This window comes from Agelaius phoeniceus, chromosome 1, assembly GCF_051311805.1.
Source record: "Agelaius phoeniceus isolate bAgePho1 chromosome 1, bAgePho1.hap1, whole genome shotgun sequence".
Lineage (NCBI taxonomy): Eukaryota > Metazoa > Chordata > Aves > Passeriformes > Icteridae > Agelaius > Agelaius phoeniceus.
Genome location: NC_135265.1, coordinates 143,193,709 through 143,210,728, shown reverse-complemented (window position 1 = coordinate 143,210,728; position 17,020 = coordinate 143,193,709). Strand labels below are relative to the sequence as shown.

Sequence of the window (17,020 nt, the reverse complement as noted above, 5' to 3'; positions counted from 1 at the left end):
ACAGGTGGCTAAGAGATGTTCAGGTCCAGAATTCAGGGCTAGATTCATCTTTAGTATTAAGTCTGACAAGCATCACTATAATTCCTTGCCCAACTATTTAAATGAGTTTCTTGTCATTCTCAGCTCAGCTTCCTGCTAAGTTTCAGCAGGAATCAGTATCCCTCATTGGATTCCCCTGTTTTTCACAGCATCTCTCTCTGCTGCCCTGTAGCTGAGCACAGTCATGGACATGAGCACAGAGACTGGAAGTGCCACTTGGTGGGTCTGGTACAGAGAGAATCAAATCCCTGCAAGGGAAATGAGACCAAGTCAAGCTTCTCTCTTAAGAGGAAGTTCTTCTGCTTTGAAAGTATAAATGAAAATGTCTTCATTTTCTCTTCCATTTGCTTCAAGGGATAATTTAGCTCCATGATGAAGAGCTCATGGAGTTTGGTCCTGATTTCCCCTGAAAGAAGAAAGGACTTTCCAGGAGGATATAAGGACAAGGTGGTGCCTGCAACTTGAGTCTTGGCTGTGCCTCATTCCCCTGCCACACTCACAGACCCACAGGAAACTCAGTGGGGTTGGCCAAGACAGCGGACAGGGATCATGCCCACAAAGGGCTCCCTCACAGCCAGGAACTGCTCAAATGGACATCACAGAATGAGCTCTGCCTGAAGTAAATTATCTGAGTTTGATCTCCCAAGTGATTAAAAGGACAAATACTGGCTAAGATGCTGTATATATTGGGGGAGAGGATTTGCATTAATACAGGGCATTTGTGGAGTAAGACAGATAGGCATCAGGATGTTCAGCTTGACTTTTATCCAGAGAAATGATATTCAGGGTTAATTCAAATGTAGGCTCTACTCTGAAGCTGACTGCTGAGCCCTGAGACACATCAGTCAGTAACACCTATCATCCCCTTGCTTCTGAGGCTGCCCCTCTCCTTTGGATAGACCTTAACACACTTACCAACAGAAACCTCAAAGGTTATTGGCTTGTCCCCAAACTTCCTATCAATCATTGTGGCTTCAAAAAATGTCCCAAAGAGAAGGAATTCTTCAAATTTCTCTTCATAGATCTATTGGAGAAGAAGGAGCAAAATGTTGGCATTTGTTTTACCTTCTACTATTTTTTACAGCATAAAGGAAAAGTGCAATGGTCTTTTGCTGAATGCTAGGCTCTGTTTACATCTATTGGAGACCCAGCATCTGGTTGTGCCTGGCATGGACTCCCAGTCAAGGAGGGCCAGCTAACACTTCTGATGCTCTTGGGTCATTAATAAAAACAGCTATTAACCCCAAACCGAGCCTAAGCTCAAAGGAGATATAATTTATGGTTTGAGTTCTCCCCAAATTTACACCCCAGCTGTCGTGCCCTTCCCATCCAAACCTTTCTCATTTCACAACACCTGCAAACTGAGGCCCATTAGGCAAGATCAGCCCTAATTCATCTGCAGTTTGAGTGAGGCAATGAATAAAACATCAGCTCTACATGAATATTTGTTTCCCTGACTTCTGCAAAGCAGAAACAGTTTTTGACACAGCCCATGATCTCTTCATTTTGAAAAACCTTTGCTATACACAGCAAAATATCATAGGTCTTCAGTGAAAGGATTAGCAGCATCATATATCAGAGTCAACAGCTCAGATTGCAGCTCCAGAGTAACTTTAGCTTGTTATACTTGTCCAGTATGAAACCCTAATAAAGCCAAGGCTCAGAGACTATGACACACGCATCTATCTCCCATTACAAAGAAAACAAATTTTAATATCTTCTTGCAGTCAGAATAGGTTGATAAAGTTTTGCTGTGGGGTTGGATAATTTGCTTCCGTTGTCTCAGAGGCTCTATGAGACATTTTTGCATTATTGGTAATGTCTCCAGTTCCTGCTTTTCCTTTCAGAGAGTGGTAATACAATTACTGCCTACTGGAGCACAAAGTATTGCTGAATGTCAAAACTAAAAGAATATCAAGCATCACTGTATCATGCCTTTTATGTATTCTCTATTTGAAACTGAGAAACAGCAGCTGGAAATAAATCCTTATTATTACTATTAATTTTTGTTGGTGGGTGTTACAGCAGGATTTGTTTCTCTGCCTGGGGTATTTGACCAGGCCCCAGACCCAACAGTGTCTGAGGTATTCATAATAATGGATTTCTTGCATATAAAGGAAAAATTATATGGAAATAAGTGTCTTTGAATGTGATCTCTATTAGTCTTCAAAGAAGAACTGAGAGACAGAGATAATTTACAACTATATGAGTAAATAAAGTAACAGCAGAGCACAAGTTCACATAAGTGGCTTGCAATTACCCATGCCAGTTTTCTGCTCACACACTCCTTGACCCACTCTAGCCAGCCCTCAGGCCAGAAATTCCAAGGCCAAGGAAGTGAACTTCTCAAGGCAAGGCCTCAAGACCAAAGAACAATTACTCCTCTCCTAGTTACTTGTAGAGATGGAGTGGAAAGACCAAGGATCAGAACTAATAAAGGACACAAATATCTTAAGTGAGCTGGAACTCCCACTACAAAAAACAAAGTTTTGATCAATGACAGAGAATTACAGAGTCATCAAGGCTGGAAAAGACCTCTGAGATCATCAAGTCCAAATTTGACTGAACATGCCCACTAAACTATGTCACAAAGCACCACATCTATTAATTTTTTGATCACTTCCTGTAATCTGACTCCATCACTTCCCTGAGGAACCTGTTCCAAAGCTTAACCACTCTCTTTGTGAAGACATTTTTCCGAATATCCAACCTGAACCTCCCCTGGCACAACTCATGGCCATTTCCCCTTGTCCGATTGTTAGTTGACTTGGAGGTGAGGCCAACCCCCCTCACCACAATCTCCTGCCTGGTAGTTGTAGTAGATATAGTGAAGTGGGAGGAAAATTGGTTATGAGAATTTTTTTTTCCTATTTATTGGGTAAAAAAAATGAGGTTGCATATGCAGCAATTGCTGTTGCTCCCAGAGAGTGAGGTGGTGGAGCTGAGAATTAAAGCTCAAACATTGGCTCAACTCCAAAGCCCACACACCCTGCCACACCTGCCCAGCCTTCTCAAAGCCCCGTAGTGCAGATTTTCCCCTGATGTAATCCTATACAACAGGTGGAATTAGGCAAACAACATCAGTTACCACTGGTGAAACTGAGCACATAATTTTCAGCTCTTCCTCTAAAGGGATTATCAGCCTAACACTAGCACCACATTGGCAATGCAGTAGTAAAGGAAGACACTAAATCAGGCTAGACTGTATCTGTCTCTCTGCATTTGCACAGATTTTATGTCAATGATTCTCTATTGACTTCAATTAACAACTCTGGATTTTCTTAAGTGAATGCAGGAAGTCAGGCTTTGTAATTCCCAGCTGTCCACACTGATTCTCTGTCCATTAGCAGATAATATGTCAGATAAGTTTCCAGCAGGAATATATGGATGCAGCCAGAGCAAAACGGATTATATGAGAGGAGACTAAGTTTTATGAAGACCAAATCCTACTTGAGAGTTTTTTGAATTACAGGTACACATTAGTGCTCCATTTGTGCTGTATTATTGTGGGGAGGTCCCAAGACTGTGAAAGCATGGAGAAACTGTAGGGAGCACAAAAAGGAGTTTTATATGGCCTGACCCCAAATACACAGACCAGTGCCATTCTTGGAGGTTTAGAGACACATGACAACCAATCTCTTAATATCATACTGACCTCTAAAGGTACATCAAATGGCTCAACTTCCACTTCAGTTGAGTTCATCTTGTCTGAAGGAGAAGCTGACTTTCGGTCCTCTCCTGCTTTGTCAGTTTTGTCTTTTCCTTTCAGTGCTTTATCTTTAGCAGACAGTTTGATATCCTTGATAATGCTTGTAAACTTGGACTCACGGGCTCCTCCTGAAAGTATCTCCACAGCAATCTCAAGGAAGAGACGTCCCCTGAAGGAGACTCCTTCTCCAAAACCTTCATTAAGCTCCTGGTGGTCATCAATGAGGCTGTGGTTCCTGGGTGAGCCATAGAGATTGATCCAGGCAGGCCCAAAGGTAGGCAAAAATCCTGGAGATAAAGGACCTTCTGTGACTTTTCTGTTGGGTATTGGTGTGCTTTCCTCATTGTCTGCTCAAAAAATCTTGCCTCTAATGCCCCAAAAGCCAAACCTAGACCTATTTCTGGGCAGGGGGGAATCACTTCACACAGAGCACTGCTTTGCAGGGCATTGCTTAGACACCAAGAAACCTCTGTCAATACCCAGCCATCTCTGCTGGGCTGGAGCTCTTTCTCAGAAGGTGATGGTAGTACACCTACTGGGCAGGAGGTCTATTGCATCCCTTGGAAAAAGAGCTTGCTGCCACAGACTAAAGACTGGGACATGATGGGAGAGGATGGAGGCTTTCTCCTTTAGGTCAAACTGTTTCAAGTCTGTGTCACTCAATTTATACATATTTTTATTTTATTTTCTGGTTAAGGACTGAGATACACATTTGAATTGGCAGGTTTAAGGAGTTACTGTGCTTTCACTGAGCTGTGATAATTGACCATGTTCCACATATAGGTCACACAACATAAACAAGGCTATGCAGGTAGACTCAAACATCAGTGAAAAGACTCCAAGTAGAGAGTCTCTCCTCAAATAGAGCATAACACATTAGTCCAAGGTGCCTCCCTGGGCTGTGATAGCACCCAGCTGAGTCTTACCTAAACAATTTGCTCCAGTGGGTAGATCCAAAATACAAGCCTGCTCTGCCTTTGATTTTTAGTGATTTTCAGTTTGTGGCTTCATTGCTTAATAGAAACTCACATAAACTATAAACTTACATCTGTCATCCCCAATGGATTAGAGTAGACTATTGCCACAGCCACACAGATGGTAACAAATTATGCAGCAGCCCTTTAACAAGAACAACAATGTCAGACCCTCCATGTGCCAAGCACAATGTAATATAATGTGAAATTAAGCAACAGAGGGTGTCTCAGAACCAACACTTGAACTCTGGAGAATCCTAAATTAGGATTAGCCAGTGCCAAGATCCCATGTAAGTAGATTTTACTTCAAAGGTATATCCTGGAACAGATATTTTCCCCTTTACCTTTGTCACCATCTTGTTCATTTGATATTTTCTTCAAATCAATGAAGTGGGTGGCCAAGGCCACATCATTCATGCTGCCTTCATCCCAGACCTGGATTTTGACTCTCCGACAGAGTGGAGGGAACATTTCTTTGAAGATAATCTGCTCGTGCCACACAGGATCTGCACAGTTCTTTTGCACTGTTGTCCGGCCCTGGAATGGAAGTCCAGCAAATTTAATTCCAGAGGGGTTGAACTCTGGAGAATGGCAATGAGTACAGGAGAAATTGCACTTAGCAGCATCTCTCTGGCCATTTTTAAAGCACAAGTATGCTCTCTTGAAAGTACTTTGGCTTTTCTATTAGCTTCTTCATTTTGCACTCCATATCTAATAAGAAACCACATTATGGCTGAAGAATTCTCACATGCACACAGCAGAGCCTGGAATAAAATCTAATACTGCAGGACCCTTATTAACAAAATGTATCTGTAAAGCCAGACTTTGGCATTTCTTCTACAAACTGCACCCTTCAAATGCCTTTTGAAATATCTGGGTAGTGATGATGCAGTGCAGTTTTTTTCATAAAAGACTAAATTCATTACAGATTCCAGGCTGTGTGTACCAATGGGATTACCTTAAATGAGGTGATTTATCTAGCATAAACTATGATTATTGTGGTTCATGTTCTGGACATATGCCTGTGTGCAAGAGGGGTAGGTCCTGGAGCTGTTCCTCCAAGCCTAAGGAGATGGCAGGACTGTGTCACAGTCTGTACAGTCACTGGTTGTGGCAGGATTTACACTCTCACATTAAATGGAGAGAACTGAGTCAGAAAACCCACCAAGCCTCTCTATGAAACCCTAATTTGCACACCAGTGTGCAAACTCACATCAGTGACCCATTCCTGTCTTCTTCAGCCCTCTATTGAACCTGAGGGTACTGCATGTCTTTGCCTGGTTTAACCCACAGTAGTACTTTGCAATTTGGATTCATGACAAAACATACAATCAGCACCAAGGTCCTTGTTCTCATGCCTGAAACATCTGAAAAGGACTGACTGGAGCTGCCCCTAAGGCTTCCTTGCACACAGAAAGCATTGCTGGCTTAAAATAGCTTCCATGTTGATTCTTTGTTTATTAGCACCAGTAATCTAGACAGGCTCTCTGACACAGGGTTTCATGGTTACCCCAGGGGAACCAGGCCCTGGACCTCCTCTGCATTTCTCTTTCACCAGAGTCAGAAGCCTCTCTAAGCAGTAATCTGTCTCACCATGTTTGATGCTGAAGTTGCTTTAGGAGCAATGAAGCCAGGCAGCACTGCCAGTCTGCTAAAATGCTTACTCTACACAGGAAAGCTAAGAGGGTCCTGAATTTCAGCAGAGTAATTCAGAAATCAATACATAGCCCTAAAAGCCTGATTGAACCACATTCACTGATTTCAGCCCTGCTGCCTTATTTCACTCGAGGGAGACCAGAACATAGCTCTTACCTAATCCCATGCTGTGTAAATCACTGTCTTGTGACTCAGTGTTTTAGTAACAGTGCTACAGAATTCTCTTTCCCCTCCTGCTGCCTGCCTGTAACCTACTGCTGTGAGCCTGATATTAGATCTGCTGGCATTAAATGTCTCCATTATTTTATTTCTGCATAATATAAGAACTGAACATTTTCTGATGACCAAGATACATGTTTTACCTAATTTATGTAACTGTAAGTTAAAGGACATCAACATAATCACCTGCCTGTAGCACAGGTAATAGGAAATAAGGCCTACTTTTGTGATCAAGAGGATCCCAATTACCATTTGACCTGCAAACATGACCACCACATAGGGATCCACAAGGTCCTTACTGTCGCCTATGAATGCTTTGGTGACATTGGCCATGATGCTAGAGTTCATCTTTGGAAGTCCTTCTGCTTTGTAAATTCTCACATAAAACCTGGCCCATGGTCTTTCAGACGGAAAGCCTTTGGGGATCAAGAGATTCCTGAAAGGAAAAGAGAAGCTGTTGTCTTAAAATTGAAAACTTGGACAATGAAGTGATATTTTTTCCATGAGCACTGTGATCTTGGTTTAGCATGCACCTGAGAAGACACAAAAAGGTGTATGAATTTGCTTTTTCATCTAAACCAAAAACATCTTTTTACCACAAGAAAATTATATGGCATTACTCAGCAAACTTTTCTATGTGATATAGAATCAGGTCCAGTCAGATAAGGTTCTCTGGACCTTGTTCAGTAAATTCTGAATATCTTCAAGGGAAGAGATTTGCCACTCTCTTTGGGCCCCTGTTTTGTTTGATCATGTCCATGGTAAAACACAATCTATTCTGAAATTTCATTGTTCTTACCTGCCTCCAAAGCCTCTCATCCTTCTACTGAAAAGAGCCACTCATCTGAAAAGAACCTGTCTCTGCCCTCTTTGTGTATGATGAAGCCCCTTTGAGTGCTCTCCTTTAGGCTCAAAAAGCCAACACCCACCACCTTTCCTCACAGACCATGCGCTCCCCCCGCTTGGTGACTTTCCACAGACTTGGTCCAGGATGTCAGTGGTGACCAGAAACATTGCTTCAGTAAAATTTAAAGTATGCTGGTAGCATATTTACCACCTTGAACTTCTGTATTTTACAAGGAGAATGACAACACTCTTGAGTCTACCTAAGGATATGGAAATATCCATACACTCACATCTGAGGGTGGAGAAGGAATAGGTTTTCCTCATACTTTTTCTTCTTGCTTCACTGCTTTAAGTAATCATTAGTTGGTTTCAGATCAATGAACATTCTGTCACGGGTAATTTGGAACTTAGCCAACAGGACTTGCTCAATTCTATCAGCTGCAGAGAAGCAGCCCTAATGTGCCCTTCAATTTAGATGAGAGGATTGTAAAAACTCTCTTTGAGCATGTGAGAACAAACAGGTGTATAATGTTATCCTGCTATTAACCCTGAGTTAACAAGGAAAGGACTGAAATGAGGGCAGAGACTTATTGAGGCACCTAGTAAGGAAGAAAGCAGAAAAAAAACCAAAACAAATTATTGCAGTACTTTTCAATCTGTTCCTCAGTATCAGCTGTTTTCTGTGTGGCTTGTATTGCATCACCTTTCCCCGTCACACTGAGGTCACACTTCAGGTACCCTTTGGCTCCTGTCCTAATGTCAGCAGGGTCAGTGAGAAGTGCCCACTTGTCACAAAACTGATGACCTGTAAGAAGGACAAGATTAAACAGTCAAATAGAGGATATAAAAACATCCAAGTATTTTCCTCTTCACTCCCAGAAAAGGTAAATCAATGTTTGTGCTGTCAGAATTGTGTTGAAATGTATTTGTTTACCAGACACTTCTAGAGGGTCCAAAATATTTTGTGATCAAAAAGGCAAGCAAAGGATTGATCCAGAGCTTGTCAGAAACAAGCTCATTTTCATTATTTTTAACTTAGATCAATGACTAAAGAACAGTGGAAGCCTGGGTGAGATTTCAGCAGCTGAACTAAGGCTGAACCCTTATGAGGAAGGGACACCTCTTTGATGAGAACTGTCTGAAGATCTCAGAACTCCAGCAGCAAAACCCTTGCTGGCTACTGTAAGGCTGGCAGACAGCTGAGAAAGGGCAGGAGAGTGGACAGCCATCAGAGGAAGACAAATGAGCCAGAAGCATCTTCAGCTTCATCTTTCAAGGAGGAAAATGTTCAAGACAATTCACCCACAGCAGCCCTTGCTGTAACCCTGTCTCAACAACCCCATCAAGAAAGGTCCTAAGTTACCATGTTAAGTCTTTGGACATCACCTTGGGTGGGTAAAGAAGTGGAAGGAGAGACCAAAGAGTACCAGGGATATGAGCTCAAGATCAACCCTCAGCCACCACCCTCCTGTTAAAGTGTGAGCAGGAGATACAGGACACAATTCAAGACTGACACAGCCTGAGCATGGACGTGGAGTGCTCATTGCAGATAGGCCATTCCTCTCTGACTCTTACAGGAACCTTGCAGAGAGAGTGGCCCAAATGACTCTACACTCTTGCTATAACTGTGTGACATCTACAGCAAGTGGCTTAAATATGTTCTTTCCCAAAGAGAAGAAGAGACCATATCCTTGAGTAATTTTGGAAGACAAAAGGGTATATGTTTCGTGGATGGTTGTAAAAACTCCAAAGAAGAAGTAGGTGATCTTTTCTTAGGTTCAAATGTCAGAAATCACTGAACAGCTCTGAAGATGACAAGTCAAGTGGACCCATGGTCACCTCTTTGTCATCTTCTCTCTCCCGTTGTGGCCTGCTTCTCCTCTTGTCTTGTGCTCTCCTCACCATTCCTTCCACTCTCCATCCTTGTCTCCCTCCCTCTGCTCCTTCTACCCCAGCACAGGTGAAAGAGCTTTGGATGCTCTGTAGCAAATGAGTGCAGCTGGATTTTGTAGAATATTCAGCTGTCCACTCTGACCACTTAAAGAAATGCCATCCTTGAAAAGTGCTACCCACCAATGTGCAGATTGCCAAGGTGCTTTCAGGGTTGAACTTCTTTCCAACAGTTTGGCTGGTACTCTGCTATACAAATAGGAAAACAACTCTCCCAAAAGCTCTAAGTTGGTGTAAACCACAACCATCTGAGTGGAAAAGCAGCACATCTACCTCACCCCCCCCCCTCCCCCCATCTCAAATCTCAAATCTCTCTTAGCAGACAAAAAGGGCAGAAAATGCACCACTCACCTGGCTGAATGTACACCGTCCCCAGATCCACCTTAAAGGAGCCTATCAGCACACTCCCAATCAGTTTATTGTGCATAACCTGTTAGAAAAAGCTGATTAAAGAATGTCACTATCTCTCTTCACAGTCAGCCTAAGAAAGAACATCCAAAGATCACATTTAGTTCAGAGGCAATAACCATCAACACCCAAAACTGGGGGGACATAGCCACAGCAGATACACCAGTATTTGAAATATGTCTTTTACCCAACATTGTGCCAATTTAGAAAACAATATAATTGCATCTGAGTGGAATCACACAGGTTCATCCCAGGTCCCTGGGATAGAGTGCAGGAATTCGAACAAGATTAGAGCACCTGCTCCTTCAGAGCAGGTGCAGTTATATTACTTACCCTGACAGTTTTAGCTAAATCATAATGAATATAAACACCTGGGATGTAACTGGTTTCAGACTAAGCTGCAGAAATCCTATCACTGTGCAATAGCTGAATTGCCATAAAAACAGAGCACGCGCAGAGGAGAAAGAATGTGTTTCTTGGCAACATTCTAATGAACACATAAACCAAGAGAGTCATTTCTAATCTACCCCCCATGATATTAATGAAATCAGAGAAGTGATATAGATGTAAATTAGATGGCAAGCAGACCCCAGTGAGTCTGTCTCTGTATTCTTCCTGCCAAGTGATGAATTTAATTTAATTTAATTCGAATTTAATTAATAATTTTCAATTGCCATGATTCCCAGACCTATATATTTCCGGTTTTTGTTTTCAAATACTTGCATGGGGCTCACTTTACAAGGCAGAGGCTTCTTCTAATGGAAGATTTGTGCTAGAGCTGTATTTCTCAAAAAATGTGTCTCACCTGGTTTCAGAATAGCTTAAAAGTTGAAACCTATTCCTTGGTTTGGAAAAGCTTCTGAAAGAGGCCAAATTCTCTGGAACACCTTGCCCAAATTGCAAAGAGAAATTAAGCTCTTTCAAGTCTACAGAAGTTAAATCTAAATATTGGAAGTAAACAATCAAGCCTGCAACAGCATTTCAGGAGTCTGGGACACATCACATTCTCTCTTTGGACCTACACATTGTAGGTAAGGATATTTCTGGATAGGAAGACTTCTGCAATTTTGCACTGGATTGGTCATGTGACTTTATTTTCTACACTTTTCAAGAGCAGGAGACATACATTTCCAAATAAATATCACTGACACCTTCATCAAGATTCACCAGAAAATTCAGGAAGTTTCTCATTGCAATATAATGTCCTTCCCTGGTAAGGGCCTATGGCCACTGTGCCACTGTGACCTGGGGAACACACTCAGCTGTCCTTGATAATTCCTCACTTCAACAGAGAAGCAGTTTCTAGAGCTGAAAAATCAAGAGTGGACAAAGGAACAGTTTTACTTTACTATTAAGCTGAAAAATTAAACAACATTCATGTGGAAGAGGAGTTAGTGTGAAGTTAGTGCTGCATGCACAAGAACTGCTTTTCCTCAATCCCTGATGCTGTCAGGTCCCATCATAGCACTGGCCCCTGCCTCCTATGAGGTTGGACTAGAGCACACACAGGGTTGGGAAGAAGCCTTGAAATCTGTTGGGGTTCTCCCTGAAGCCAGGCAATATTACAGCTTTGGAGGAAGTGCATGGGAATGCCCAAATCAACAGATCCAACTAGGATAGATTAAAGGGGGAAGAAGGCTGTAGCCTTTCTGTAGGGAAAAAACCCCACAAGCTTCTTTAAGACTCAAAACCAAGATGAGGGTATGTGGTGAGTCCAAAGTGATGCTGTTTCATTGCTCTTTGCTCATTTCCTCTCCATGACAGCCTGTGCAGAGAGTGTTAAATGTTAAATGTGTGAAACTCACTTCTCTGTCCTTGAGGTTTGCTTTGTGAAAAGTAAATGCCCCTGTTCCACTGAAATGATGCAGATTTCCACTCCCTGCAGTGCATGTTGCTTTTAATGCTGAGGAAATAACTCACTGCTTCTATTAAACACTCTACATCTTTCCTCATCCTTTTTTTTCCAAGTGTATTTTCTTCTAATGCAACAAAGCAAGTGAGCATGAAGTTTTATAGCAGATCCCTCTTGTCTTCTCTGAGGGGAACATCACATCCACACCACATCTAATTAAAGATTTGTGTCTTTTCACACTTGACTGTAGATGACGGAAGGATTTGCTTCAGATTTTCTGAATGAGCACAAACATACATAGTGTTACACTGAGGAATAGTTCAGTAAGGGAGATACAGGTTTAGCATACAAGGGTCACCTTAGTTTTTCTATGTTATTACTACAAGTTTGCTGAAATGTACAGGAAGATAATAATGACGAAAAAATCTAGTTATTAGCAGGTTCTGTGAAATTGAGTGTCTCATTTTTCTCTCAAAAGCAGGGTTTGAATACAGCTAAACTACTAAACTGATGGACAAGGGCACTAACCTATTTTGTTTTCCTTAAGCTTCCATATGCAAATAAGTTCATAATGGAGGCTACTAATCTTTGTTTCTTCTTAAGATTCATGCTAAGCAAGTGCTGTGAAACTTTCCATCCCTCAGGGTTTCCTTCACTCCAAGCACACATATTTTCTCTCTTTGTTTCTATTCCCCTGATAGTTTGCATTCTCCAGAACTATGTTGCAAGGTAATGAATCTCTGTTTTCAGTAGCATACATGAAAACAGAGGTTTCATGTTCAAGGTTAGTTCATTGTTGTTACTGAGCTTTTTCCTAAAGTCATTTTTACCTAGAAGACCTTTAATTTCTTAGTGTTGCACCTTCATCAGCTATAAATAAAATAAGTTTGCTGAGCCTGATGAAACTGTGCAGATATACAGCAGGTAATGGTGACATGTTTCCCCACACCCCCACTGCAGTCAGAAGAAAGCTGGCACTTCCCCCTCCACCACTGGATATATGGAATCTATATCAAAAGAATGTGAGATTGGAAAGACTGGCCATATGTCAGAGAAAAATAACTACACATCCCCAACAGCACCAGCAGCACACAGGAGCTGGTGCCTTGGCAGTGTGCTGCTACATGAACCATGTCTGAAACATCTCTGGGGCCACAGGCTGTGATATGTCACAGCTGTGAGGTGATATCTGCTCCCATGCCATTGTCAGCCTGCAGTAAATTCTGTCCTCACAGATGAGATCAGAGCTGCAGATACCTTATGTAGTTATGAACTTCATATGTTTGAGCTCTGAGTGTGATACCGTGGATGTTAATGGAACTTTAGGATTCCAACTGTCAGTGTACTCCCTGCACTGAAAACCTACTTGTCCAGTTGTCCATGTGTAATGAACACATTTTATTCTGTAGCTGGGAAAGTCACTCTATTGGCAGCTCAGAAAAGGAAGTAGACAGTGATGTGTCCTATAGCTCCTGAGCACTGCTTGTTTCTGTCAAGCTCAACCAGCACAGATCTTTTCCTGGTGTACATTGTTGAAATGGACAAAGCACTCCAGAGAAAAAGAGCTTTTCCTGGAGCAACAACTGTTGCACTGTTTATTGCCAGAGAAAATCTCTGACAAAATGGTTGGACTTTTAGCAAAAACAAGAGTTCATGAAGGGCACAGCTGTTGAAGTTTCCAAATAATACAAATACAGTGCTGTCCAGAGTCTCATGAGATCTTTAATTCCTTAGCAGCTTTACTACACATGGTGATGAGTTTTGGACAAGATAATTAACATGGCTCCATAGACTTGGCCTTCCAAAATGCACATCATTATCCAAGCCCAAGAGCATGTGTGTCTCCATCAGGACTGTTCTGTGATGTCACAGAAACATGGAATCATTTAGGTTGGAAAAGATCTTTAGGATGGAGCCCAATCATTAACCCAGCATTGCCAAGTCCATCACTGAACCATGTCCCCAGCTGCTACATCCACATGCCTTTTAAATCCCTCTGGGGATGGTGATTCCACTGCTTCTCTGGGCAGTCTATTCCCTTCAGTGAAGAAATTTTCCTAATATCCAGTCTAAATTTCTCCTGGTCCAGCTTGGGGCCATTTCCTTGTGGAATGCCCTGTCACCTGTTACTTGGGAGAAGAGACCAAGCCACACCTCTCTCTAACCTTGTTTCAGGTTTTTGTAGAGAGCAATAAGGTCCTGCTTGTAGTTTTGCTGGGACTTGAGTTGCACTGAGCAGTGGAAGCAGCCCTGAACTCTTGGAGAGCACTCCCATGCTTATAGCAACCAACCAGTGACACTCAGGCAGCCCAAGAGCCCCTGCTGAGGAAAAGTGACTGCATTACTTTAGTTTCATTTAGTTAGAAACAGTTATATCTGAGGAACTGATGTAAACAAGAAGTTTCAACTCAGTCATTTGAATCAAGTGGCAGGCTGAAAATTAGATGGATGAAGGCAATGAGAAGAGAGAGCTAAGCTGAATTTTCTCATTCTTCCTTGCAGTTTGCCACACAGCAATGAGTGTCCCTGAAAATGCAGACTAAATCTTCCTTTTGGGTATGTTCCTTCAAATCTCTGCCAGCTGACTCCTCCTCCTTATCCTCTCTTCTATCCTCTTTCCTATAATTCATGGTGACTTTCTAGCACTCTTGGTACTAAAATTGTTTATTTTTAACTACATTAAGAATAATTTAGATTTGAAGTGACACAAAAGCAATGACCTTTACTTACTGTGTTAAGCTTTCCTGGGTACTTACAGAGATGTTGATTATTTTGTCAAACAGCAACACCTGCGGTCCAACGAAATCGAACACAAAGTACTGTGGGAAGAGGGGGCAGCAGATGAGAACCATCCCTGGGCAGGCACACAGTGCTGTCAGCTGCATGGCTCAGCATTTTGTGTTCCTGCACAGAGCCCAAGTGAGATGCTGGGGATGCAGGGGGGCAGTGGTGGACAAAGCAAAATTCTTTCCTTGTCCCCGATGTGTTACTGCCGTGGCCCAGACTTATTTTCTACTCTATTCCTTGCATAGCTGCACAAGACTTGCTTCACAAATGCCCATGGGCCTCAGTCTGCATCAGAAGGTATTGTCAAAAGGGACAGGAGGCACAAGGAAATTGGTTTTGGGGGTTGTTTTGGTGTCATTTGTCAGCAATTGGAACAAACATATGTCAAGGAAAGGCTGAAAGCATGAAATAGTAGAAAAGGGAGTGGAGGTGTGGAGGGGTGTAGTATAGACAAAGCTCCTAAATGGATGATTTAAAAAACTGCAGTAGCAGTGGTGGTAAGGCAGAATGTGCTGGAGAGGGTAGGGAACAGTTTGGACAGACCTTGAGAAGAGAAAGAGCAAACAGCTCTAACACCCAAGGGAGCTATTCCTGGTGCTTTGTCTCCTGGAGAGACATCCCTGCTCAGACATGGAAGTGCTGCAACTTAATTCATCCCCTTATGAGCTACCAAATGGCAGAGTCCACCCAGAACCATTGAAGAAAGTGTCTTTTTAAAGAGAAAGCACTTACTTCATTGTAGAAAGGGGCATTTGTGCCTTCCTTTACTGTCGTTTGCTTCTTCTCATCACCTATCTCGATGATCACCACAGGGTCGATGTTCTCGCCCACCAGCTGCCTGGCCTCGATGATGGTGATGGCAATCTGTGGGGCACAAGGACACCATGGACACTCCTGGGCTCAGGTCCAGCCTGCCTGGGGAATTCACAGTCACAGAAGGGCTGTCACCCCCTGCTCACCTGGTAGTTCTGGGATTTCATCTCCTCTTCATGAATTCTGGTCACCAGCTTTGCCCTGTTTAAATGTCAGAAGAAGTCATTAGACATCTCTAGGCAAGAGCTGGTACTTGGACACACACTGGAAAGACTTCTCAACAGTAAACAAGTATTATTTATGGCAGACAGCTTTGTTGTGAACTGTTAGGCTGTCATCAGCAGAGACCATCTCTGTCTTTCTCATATACTTTTTGATAGGGAAATGTTTTGCATCCACACAAACCAGTGCAGCTACCTATCATGGCAATGATTTCACTTGTTGATCCCATCAAGCTTGACTCCATTCCTCCCCAGACTGCATTCCTCTCCTGTATGAAAAGCACAACTACACAAGCTCTTCACTATCAACATCACTGTTCCCTTTGGCTTATTTCTTTTAGCAGAGCTCCTTAACACAGCTGTGGCACACTCAGGATCCATTTCATCTTCTCCCTGCACTGGATAGCACCTGGTGATACCTCTGAGCTAAGTGCATTCCACTCTGTCTTGTGGGAGAGCAGGAGTGAAGGGATCACTGCTGTCAGCAAAGGGATTTTCTGTCAGAGGTTTTGTTGAAGGGTAATGCCCTTCCTGGGAAACAGGAATCTGGAAAAGATGTTTAGGGGGATGTTAGGTAAGATACATGAAGAAGCACCTTTTCCTATTTGGGCTTAAGGATCCAAAAGCACTGGACAGAGCATCACTGTTCATTAGGTCTTCTTCTGACTCTTCCTGTCTTCCAAGAGTGTCATGGAGAAAACTTGCAATCTCACTATGATCACCTGATAAAGAAAACAGACAAGGAAATAAAACCTACATCTGATTTCTAGTAGCAAAAAGCTCACTTGGAGAAGAGCAGTGAATTCATCATCATGAACTGAATCTTTTATTTATTTGGGTGTCCCAATTAGAAATTCTCTTGTGGTCTGTATCGAGCAGCATTGATTATAGCAGCAGCTCCCCTCCTGTGCAAAACCATTTCCCACATCCATTTGGCTGTAGCCACTCTCCTCACCCTGTGTGCACTCACAACAGGCACACACACACTACTGAGTAAATCTGCCAGCTTCATTGAGCCAGCCCATCCAGCCATCACAGCAGGCTGTGTATTTATGGTTTCTAAAACAAGCAGAACTTCTGGAGGAATTACGCACTTGTAGTAAATTACCTACCTGTGAAGTAGGAAAAAACCTCTCAAAAATGTGCCATCTCTCTATGGAAAGAGACAGGCTGACATTTTTAGTTTAATGTAGCAGATAGAGCAGTGTGAACTCACAGAATGTGGATGTGAACTTCATGAAACAGTTGATGCAAAAAGAATTAGCTCTCTGTTTATTTGGGAGTGATAAGGAGTTTACTGCCTGTTTTATCAATGCTAAGCCTTGAGACACAATTCAAATGAGTTCACATGAAATCAGATCTAATATAATCCCCCACCACTTGCTCATGCCTGTTGAAATATTGATTTATGAGGCTTACCCAATGCATCTTTGTTTGCAATTGTCAGCCCTTTCTCGCCTTTTTTCTTCTTCTTCAGCTTCATGCCAGCAAACAGCCCCTTTCTGAAAAAATAAAGAAAACTGATCAGTGTAGTATTTTCAAACTT

At 42.4% G+C, this 17,020-nt stretch overlaps 1 protein-coding gene across 1 annotated transcript in view; it reads right to left on the bottom strand.

Moving 5' to 3' along the window:
- Nucleotides 1–17,020, bottom strand: part of FER1L6 (fer-1 like family member 6) — a 68,931-nt gene that overhangs the window by 40,914 nt on the left and 10,997 nt on the right. The window contains exons 2-12 of the mRNA XM_077188751.1: nucleotides 16,894–16,976; nucleotides 16,070–16,196; nucleotides 15,400–15,454; nucleotides 15,173–15,304; nucleotides 14,410–14,472; nucleotides 9,745–9,823; nucleotides 8,092–8,248; nucleotides 6,847–7,033; nucleotides 5,067–5,259; nucleotides 3,695–4,035; nucleotides 955–1,063 (exon numbers count right to left, since the gene is read on the bottom strand). Of these exons, the coding sequence (XP_077044866.1) occupies nucleotides 955–1,063; nucleotides 3,695–4,035; nucleotides 5,067–5,259; nucleotides 6,847–7,033; nucleotides 8,092–8,248; nucleotides 9,745–9,823; nucleotides 14,410–14,472; nucleotides 15,173–15,304; nucleotides 15,400–15,454; nucleotides 16,070–16,196; nucleotides 16,894–16,957 (1,507 nt within the window). The 5' untranslated portion in view covers nucleotides 16,958–16,976. The remainder of the gene's footprint in view (nucleotides 1–954; nucleotides 1,064–3,694; nucleotides 4,036–5,066; nucleotides 5,260–6,846; nucleotides 7,034–8,091; nucleotides 8,249–9,744; nucleotides 9,824–14,409; nucleotides 14,473–15,172; nucleotides 15,305–15,399; nucleotides 15,455–16,069; nucleotides 16,197–16,893; nucleotides 16,977–17,020) is intronic.